Below are 9,100 nucleotides of genomic sequence, written 5' to 3'. Positions count from 1 at the left end.
GTCTGGCCAGGCACGGTGGCTCATGCCTGTAATTCCAACATTTTGGGAGGCCAGGATGGGCAGATAACTTTCACCCAGGAGTTTGAAACCGGCCTGGGTAACATGGTGAAACCCCGTCACTACAAAAAGTACAAAAATTAGCCAGGCATAGTACCAGCCACTTGGGAGGCTGAGGTGGGAGGATCAATTGACCAGGAGGTTGAGGCTGCAGTGAACCATGGTCACACCAGTGCACTCTAGCCTAAGCGACAGAACAAGACCCTGTCACACACACACACCCTGAAGGAAGTGGGGAGAGAGGAAAGGAAAGGGAAAAAGGAAAGAGGGGAGGAGAGGGGGGGGGAGGGGAGGGGAGGGGAGGAATGGGTGTCTGGCACATAGTAGGTACTCAGCAACTCCACAAATGTCCATTTCCCCCACTTCCATTTCCAGGACTACGCCATCGAAGCTCCATTGAGATTCTCATGGTGGGTGATCCTCAGCAAATTTTTTTTTTTAACCAACATTGTCCCTATTTAGCAAGTATTTAGTTCCTCTCATGTCTCTGGATGCTTCTACCTTCTTTTCCGGAACAATACACTTGATGTAGGTAAGTATGGCACTGCCCAAACTAAACAGAATGCCCATTAAATAGGCATTCCAAAATCAAGGAATTGGCTTTTCCAATTTCCTGATGTTTTGGCAGGAGAATTGCTTGAGCCCAGGAATTCGAGACCTGGCAACATAGGGGGCCCCCTTCTCTACAAAGTGAGTCAAGCATGGTGGTGCACACATGTAGTCTTAGCTACTTGGGAGGCTTAGGTAGGAGGATTGCTTGAGCCTGGGAGGTGGAGGCCGCTGTGAGTTGTGATCACACTCCAACCTGTGTGACACAGCAAGACCCTGTCTCAAAAAGCAAAAACAAAAAAAGTGGAAACCAGGACTCCAACAGTCCCAGCTCTGCAACCCAGCCCTGCCCCTGGGCAGCTGTACAACTCTGGGCAAAGGCATTTAACTTCCAGGAGCCTCGGTGACATCCAGAAAATGAGAGGAAAACACCTCCCTCCTCTTGTTGTCGGGGCTGGAATAAGGGTGAAATGAGGCGATGAGCTGAGGGGTCTGCAGTGGATTTCACTCTCAGTGTGTTTCAGGTGTGCCACTCCCCAACCCTGAGCTGGCCTCTGGCTTCCTTCCTTTCCTCCAGAAACCCCTTCATAACGCAGCCAGGTGCAGGAGTGCGTGTGCCCGCAGAGTCCTGGGTGTAGTCCAGGATGGCCGTTGGCAACAGCAAAGCAGAGAAAAACTTCCTGGTCTTCCAGGCCTTCCCTTGGCCTCCCTTCTGTTGTCCCCCCACCCACAGGCCAGTTGTGACCAAGTTCCTCAGGCTGCAGTGCTAAGCCTCTCCTCCTTCCTGGAATTCCCTACCCAACCCCCAAGTTCTGCCTGTTCAAATCCTTTTCAACCCTCAAACTTTAAAGGCTCATCTCTTCCAGGAAGTCCTCCTGCTGGCCCCATCAGAGGAAGCCATTGCTTCTTCAGTTTACACAGCATTTAATCTCCGGACTTACGGCCCAGTAAACTCTCTTCATCTCTGTCCAGTGAACCACACTTCTCAAAAGACTCCCTTACATTCTTTCTTTCTTTTTTTTTTTTTTTTTTTTTTTGAGACAGAATCTATTCTTCTGTCTGAGCCTCTTAAGTAGCCAGGAATACAGGCGTTCACCACCACACCCGGCTAATTTTTGTATTTTTAGTAGAGATGGGCTTTCACTATGTTGGCCAAGCTGGTCTTGAACTTCTGACCTCAGGTGATCCACCCACCTCAGCCTCCCAAAGTGCTGGGATTACAGGCGTGAGCCACCGCACCTGGCCCCCCCCCTTTTTTTTTTTTTTTTTTTTTTTTTTTTTTTTTTTTTTTTTTTTGAGACAGAGTCTTGCTCTGTCACCCAAGCCCTCTTTGCTTCCATCCCCAAGGGGTTCCTCACTCTGCCCCCGTGTCACTCTGATCCCTCTGCTACCCCAGCATGCCTCAGCCCCAATGTGGGGTGAAAGAGGTACATCATAGAAAACGTGAGCCTAAGCTCTATCTAGTCCTAGGCTCAACTCTCATCTCTGTATCTTCCCATCACTTGGGAAAGTGATGTAACCTCTCAGAGCCCAGCACCAGCATTTGTAAAATGGTGACGCTACCTTATAGTTATGAAAGGAGATAAACTGCATGTAGCCCTCTTGCCCAGACATTCTACAAATAGTAGCCAGAAATATGAGGCTCTCTCCCCACTTCCCTCCCTGCCAAACTCTCGGCCTAAGCATGGCTAACACAAAACAGATTACCAATCCCTTTCCTTTCTCCCTGAGGACAGCAGGGCTAAGCTGGGATTTTCCAAGAGGACTTCGCCCATGGAAAAAGAGGCGTGCAGTAATCTTGTTTGCAGTGTGTGGGTTTCCTACCGTGCAACAGCCCCGATGGCTAGACTCCACACCCCAACCCTCCCTAAGACCTGGGCACCTTCTCCCCCTTCCCTGTCCTTTCTCCTGTGGGTTTAGGGGTCCCAGGAATGAGCAGTCAGTCCCTGGCTCACGCCATGTCCTTCTCTCCTTGTCCTGGTCACACCACCACTGGTGATCTACCAGGGCCCTTCCAAAGACCCGACCTGGTCAGTGCCCCTGTAACCCTGGTGGGGAGGAAAGGTGGGCAGCTGGCTTTGTCCACCCCCTCCACCCTGCTTCTTTCTCAGACCACCCAAGGTTCCCTTCTGCCTGCAACTTCTCTCCTCTCCCAGCGACACCCCAAGTGCTCACTCAGTGCCTTGGGTGCTGGGGATGGAGAGCTCCCCTCGTCACACCCCCGCACAGAGCACCTAGTTTCCTCTGCTGGGTGTTCTCAGCCACCGCCTGTGCCTTTAAGAACGGCCACCCTGTGCCAGGGACTTGGCCTCGGCATCCTCAGCTGAGTGGGATTAAGGGACCATTTCGTGCCTTTGTGAATTCTTCCTGGCTGCCATCCCTTCCCTCACACAGAGACAGAGTAGCCCATAGGCCAAACCACTCTACCAAGGACAGCCCAAGAGCTGGTCTAGCCTGGCAACCTTTTCCCTTGGGTAGTAGAGGCTGCCCCTTTGATAGGGAGTTTGTGGTCAGACAGTGGGCCCTTGGGGGTCTTGGGCTGTCACAGGGACTCCAGAAAGCCATGCAGAGCCTTGGGCCATGAAGGACTACTCAGATGTCATCCTCTGCGTGGAGGCAACAGAATCGAGCAAGGTAAGGGCCACATAGAATCGTGCTCCTAAGACCCAGCACCCCAGTGGTCACCACTGCCTCAGCCCTCAAGTCTCTCCCTTCCAGACCGAGTTCTGCAATCCTGCCTTCGAGCCTGAGTCTGGGCCATCCTGCCCTCCCCCAGCTTTCCCAGAGGATGCCAGCTATAGTGTCCCAGCTCCCTGGCACGGTAACCATCCCAGGGGGTGACCTGGGGGAGGACAGAGAGGCCCAGGAGCCAAGGGCAGCATGACAAATGCCCAACAGAAGGGGCTCTCAAAACCCCACCTGCCGGCTCGCAGGTCGGCGTCCTCGAGGGCTGCGGCCAGACTGCCGTTTCTCCTGGCTCTGTGTCCTCCTGCTTGCCAGCCTGCTGCTCCTGCTGCTCGGGCTGCTGGTGGCCATCATCCTGGCCCGTAAGTACCCGGGGACAACTTGAAAGGAGGGCTTTGGAATGAAATTCCATCAGCCGCTCTCCCAGCCTCCCAGGATCCAGCTCCTCTGAACGCCACCCTCCATCTTCCCGCCTCCAGAGCTGCAGGCTGCACCCCCACCTGGGGCCTCCCATAGCCCACTGCCTGCCGGAGGCCTTACCACCACCACCACCACCCCCACCATCACCACCTCTCAGGCAGCTGGGACCCCTAAAGGGCAGCAGGAGTCAGGTGTGAGCCCCTCCCCACAGGCCAGTGAGTACTCAGGGCAGGTCTTCCCGGAGAAGGGCCCAAGATGATGGGGTGGGGGCGAGGGGAGGGTGAGGAAGAGGTACCTTGGAGAATAAAGGACCTCACTCGTTTTGACCTCTGAACTCTGACCTCCATCTCCGCAGCCTGTGGAGGCCTCCTCTCTGGCCCAAGGGGCTTCTTCAGCAGTCCCAACTACCCAGACCCTTACCCCCCCAACACCCACTGCATGTGGCGCATCCAGGTGGCCACAGACCATGCAATACAGCTCAAAATCGAAGCCCTCAGCATAGAGAGTGTGGCCTCTTGCCTTTTTGATCGCTTGGAAATCTCCCCTGAGCCTGAAGGCTCCCTCCTCAGGTAGGTCCCTCTGTCCCCAGGACATCCCACCGTGTCCTGAACCACTATCTAAAGAGCAGAATCAGGGAGTGGCAGGGGGAAGGGCTAACCGAGGAAGAAACTGAGAGACTAGACCTCTGGGCCCAGCTCTGCCACCACCTTGCTGTGTGCCGTGAGGAAGATCACTTCCCCTCTCTGACCTGTTTCCTAGTCTGTAACATGGATCTCCTTTCTATCTTCCTATGAGTAAATGCTACAAGGATAAATGTGCAGATGCTAAGAAGGTCAGAGCTCCCTGGGACATCAGAGGAGACTTTTTGACCACATGGTGACCAGTTTGGGGGTTAAGAAAATAGGACTGCAAGGCCCAGGCAAGCTCCTCTCCAGCTGGCCCTGCTCCTGGAGCCTCCATCACCCCCAACCCGGCTTCTTGCAGGATTTGTGGGAGGGTGCCTCCCCCCACGCTCAACACCAATGCCAGCCACCTCCTGGTGGCCTTCGTCTCTGACAGCAGTGTGGAAGGATTTGGTTTCCATGCCTGGTACCAGGCTGTGGCCCCTGGGCATGGTGAGTGTGTTCCCACCGTGTCCCCAGCTGCCTGTTGAGTGTCCACTTTCTTCCCCTCCACCCACTCCCAGCCCTGCCAAAGGGGTGGAGACTCGGGGCCTCCCTGACTCCTGGTGCCCACACCCAGGGAGCTGTGCCCATGATGAGTTCCGCTGTGACCAGCTCATCTGTCTGCTACCTGACTCAGTGTGTGATGGCTTTGCCAACTGCGCTGACGGCAGCGATGAGACCAACTGCAGTGCCAAGTTCTCGGGTACGGGCCAGGCATGGGGGGTCCTCGCTTCAGGCATCTGATCTGGGTTCAAATTGGGCCCCCCAGCTCTGGTCCAGCCTCAAACCAGGGCCTCCGCCAGCATTTCCTCCTTTGTCATTCTTTGGCCCAGAACTTGCTTCCCATGGGCATGGCCAAACCTCTTGCTCTGCAGTCACTGCCCACAATCACTATTGGATGGAAGCACGGATCCTAGCAAACTCACAAGCCCTTTCATCTCTCTACAGGGTGTGGGGGGAATCTGACTGGGCTCCAGGGCACTTTCTCTACTCCCAACTACCTGCAGCAGTACCCTCACCAACAGGTAAGCACGGTGCTCCATGCAGAGGGGGAGGGGCACACATGGAAGCACCTGAGCACCCAAGTCAGTGTAATGGGAACGGCATGATAGACACTACCTTCTACTTGGGAAGGTCACAGATCAAGCAGACGGGGGATGGGGGATATTAGTAAGTGCCTGATGTGTACCCAGATGTGCCCACACTGGGTCAACTCACCTCTGAAACCAGGCCCTTAAGAGCCACCAATGATGAAAGCGCGACCCCACTCCCCAGCCAGCAGTGGGGGAAGAAGACCCTTCTGGAGCTCAGCCTGGGTGCCCAGGATGAGACAGAAGGGGTCATGAATTGCCCACCTGTGCCCTCCCCCAGCTCTGCACCTGGCATATCTCGGTGCCGGCTGGACACAGCATAGAACTGCAGTTCCACAACTTCAGCCTGGAGGCTCAGGATGAGTGCAAGTTTGACTACGTGGAGGTGTATGAGACCAGCAGCTCAGGGGCCTTCAGCCTCCTGGGCAGGTACAGGAGCCAGGGAAGAGCCACGGATAACTCCATCCTCACAGTCTGCCACCCCCGCCTTCCGTGTCGGCCAGGAGCACATTCCCCAGCTTCACTTTCTTCTGCTACTCTAGGCCGGGGGTCTCTTCACCATTACCCTAAAGACAGCTCTCACCTCAAAACCTTCACCCCACACTCTCCCTGTGCCCAGGAGGTCCTTCCCCAAACCTCTCCCTGCCCCAGTTTCTCCCCACCGGCAGGGGCCACCTCCACCTCCCTTACAAACCCTCATTGATTTTTCTTGTTCTTCTTTTTTTGAGGCAGAATCTCACTCTGTCACCCAGGCAGGAGTGCAGTAACACTATCATGACTCACTGCTGCCTTGACCTTCCAGGTTCAAGCGCTCCTTCCACCTCAGCCTCCCAAGTAGCTGGGACCACAGGCACATGCCACCACGCCCAGATAATTTATTTTTTTAATTTTTTTTGTAAAGACAAGGTCTTACTATATCGCCCAGGCTGGTTTCAAACTCCTGGGCTCAAGTGATCCTCCCGACTTGGCTTCCCAAAATGCTAGGATGACAGGTGTGAGCCACAACGCCAGGCTGCCCTGCTGATTTTTCCCCATCTCGAAGTGGCTCAAGTTCAAGCAGTTTGTTTAATGCTTTGTCTGCTGAATATGTGTGTCTTCCTCACCAGACCCTAACCCTGTGTCTCCCATCAACTTTGGCATCATCCAGGGCTCCAGCTCAGAGCCAGGCCTGTGGGAGGCTGCAGTGCCCCCTCAGTCAGCCAGGGCTGGTGCCCAGAAATGCTATCTGCTTTGGGCAGGTTCTGTGGAGCAGTGCCACCCCCCCACCTCGTCTCCTCACACCATGAGCTGGCTGTGCTTTTTAGGACAGATCATGGCATCAGCAGTGGAGGCTTCTCAGCCACCTACCTGGCCTTCAATGCCACGGAGAGTAGGTGCCCCTGGGCAAGTGGGTGTGGGCAGTAGAGGCACCTCCAGGGGGACAGAGAAGGGTTCTGGACCCTGGTCAAGACACTCTGGGGGTACTGGGAGTGTAGGTATGTCCCCGGGCACTGCCATGCCCCTTGTGCCTGCAGACCCCTGTGGGCCCAGTGAGCTCTCCTGCCAGGCAGGAGGGTGTAAGGGTGTGCAGTGGATGTGTGACATGTGGAGAGACTGCACCGATGGCAGCGATGACAACTGCAGCCGCCCCTTGTTCCCACCCCCAGGTGAGAAGCCTGCCCCTGGGGACCCTGAATAGGCTGGGTGCTCACCTCACAGAACCCTGCTGCTGTACTGAATAGCGTCCCATCCCATCCCATCCTCCCTGAGGGGGCGGGGCCAGCTGACTCTGGGACCACTTCGCAGAGTCCTGGAAGACACTCGGCTGGTGGTGGCAATGGCACTGAGTGTCACCCCAAGGGAAATGGGAATCTGGGAATCAGTGGTGGGACTCCAAGAACCAGTCCCTTCTGTCACCCAGAGCCCCTTTCCACAGCCCATGTAAGATGAAGGCATCCTCTTACACAGAGCAGGGGGTTTCTTCCAGATGCCCAAGCGGTCCCTGCAAACGCAGGTGCCCCATGTTCCCTGAGGTCAAAGACGTGCCTGCGTGATGCCCGGGGCTGGCAACTGATGCTGGAGCAGGCTCTCAGGGATGGCAGGGATCCTCAGTGTGTGTACAGCCTCCCTCCTTGTTATCCCCTTGCTTCCTCACAACCACCCCCATTGGACCCACGTACACACAGGACCAAGTGATTCGGTGACTTGCCACAGGCCACACAGCCAGTGAGCAGTCCCCACAGTGGCCTTCCCCTCCACCCCTGCAGAGCTGGCCTGTGAGCCTGTCCAGGTGGAGATGTGCCTCGGTCTGAGCTACAACACCACGGCCTTCCCTAACATCTGGGTGGGCATGGCCACTCAGGAGGAGGTGGTAGAAGTCCTCAGCGGTTACAAGGTCTTCTGGGTGGAGGGAAGGAGGGCAGGCCTGGGAGGGGAGGGAGCTTGGGAGCAGGTGCCTAAAGGCCGCTGTCCCTCCGCAGAGCCTGACAAGCCTGCCCTGCTACCAGAATTTCCGGAGGCTCCTGTGTGGGCTGCTTGTGCCCCGTTGCACCCCACTAGGCAGTGTTCTGCCCCCTTGCCGCTCTGTCTGCCAGGAAGCAGAGCACCAGTGCCAGTCTGGCCTGGCACTACTGGGCACCCCCTGGCCCTTCAACTGCAACAGACTGCCAGAGGCAGCTGGTCTGGAAGCTTGCTCCCAGCCCTGACCCTGAAGCCAGCCCCTGCCCTCTTTCTGCCCGTCCTCTTTTGCCCGTCAGGACTGGCACACAGGGGAAAAAGGAAGGGGCACCAGCAGGGTCTCTAACTATCTTCTCTGGGGCTCCCAGGGAGGGGGAGGAGAAGTCCTCAGCTGGGGCTCATGGGACCCTCCCTGCACCTTCCTGTCCCCTTACTGGCCCCAGGCTGCTGACTGGCCCCACACTGTGCCACTGGACAATCGAGACCGCTTTCCATCCAGGCCTCTGACCCAGACTTCCCGCCTTCTGCCTCTTCCCCTTTCCATCTGCTTTTTCAGCTTCTCTATCGCCTGCCTTCTGACCTTTTCCTTGATTCAACAGAAATGTACTGAGCATCTACTCATGTGGCAGGCCCTGTCCTAGGCCTTAGGGATCCAACTGGCTGTCTGCCTCTAGAACTCTCCACCCTCATCTCCCTGAAATGGGGTCTGGTCCTTGGTCTCTGCCACTGCCCCGCCTCTCCTCCGGCCCCGGGAACAGGAGGTGCCCTGTGTGTCCGTCTCTCGAAGCTCTGCCTCTCTGTGCCCAGCTCAAGTCTTTCTACCCCTCCTTTCTCCCCCTAAACTTTGGCCGGCCGCCGGGCGACACCACGAGTTATTTCCCAGCTATTTCCCGGTCCGGGAGCTCTTGGCCCCCGAACAACTGGTTTCCTCTTGGAGTCTGGGAGGAGAAGAGCGGAGTCGGCAGGCAGCGAACCAGGACTGGGGTGACGGCAGGGCAGGGGGCGCCTCGCCGGGGAGAGGCGCGGGGGCTGGAGCACCACCGACTGGAGGGTCCGGAGTAGCGAGCGCCCCGAAGGAGGCCATCAGGGAGCCGGGAGGAGGGGTGAGTCTGGCGGAGGAGGGGAAAGGGGCTGGGGAGGGGACTGTGGGAAAGGCTGGCGCGGGCCGGCGGTGGGAGGGAGGGCTGGCCGCTCCTA

General features: G+C 56.7%; 2 protein-coding genes across 2 annotated transcripts in view; both read left to right on the top strand.

The window, feature by feature from the left end:
• The first annotated feature begins 3,026 nt into the window (after window positions 1-3,026).
• MFRP (membrane frizzled-related protein) lies at window positions 3,027-8,340 on the top strand. The gene is made up of 13 exons (XM_011964943.1): window positions 3,027-3,240; window positions 3,325-3,427; window positions 3,540-3,653; window positions 3,771-3,926; window positions 4,067-4,280; window positions 4,696-4,826; window positions 4,954-5,079; window positions 5,325-5,401; window positions 5,748-5,896; window positions 6,706-6,836; window positions 6,982-7,113; window positions 7,714-7,841; window positions 7,927-8,340. Exons 1-13 carry the CDS (start codon window positions 3,187-3,189, stop codon window positions 8,149-8,151), a joined length of 1,740 nt encoding a protein of 579 aa, XP_011820333.1. The 5' UTR covers window positions 3,027-3,186; the 3' UTR covers window positions 8,152-8,340.
• A 262-nt stretch (window positions 8,341-8,602) lies between these two features.
• Window positions 8,603-9,100, top strand: part of C1QTNF5 (C1q and tumor necrosis factor related protein 5) — a 2,178-nt gene continuing 1,680 nt past the window's right edge. Inside the window, exons 1-2 of the mRNA XM_011965009.1 lie at window positions 8,603-8,671; window positions 8,898-9,006. Of these exons, the coding sequence (XP_011820399.1) occupies window positions 8,603-8,671; window positions 8,898-9,006 (178 nt within the window). The remainder of the gene's footprint in view (window positions 8,672-8,897; window positions 9,007-9,100) is intronic.

The sequence above is a fragment of the Mandrillus leucophaeus genome, unplaced genomic scaffold (genome assembly GCF_000951045.1).
Source record: "Mandrillus leucophaeus isolate KB7577 unplaced genomic scaffold, Mleu.le_1.0 Scaffold71, whole genome shotgun sequence".
Classification (NCBI taxonomy): domain Eukaryota; kingdom Metazoa; phylum Chordata; class Mammalia; order Primates; family Cercopithecidae; genus Mandrillus; species Mandrillus leucophaeus.
This window is presented reverse-complemented; position numbering and strand designations above follow the sequence as displayed.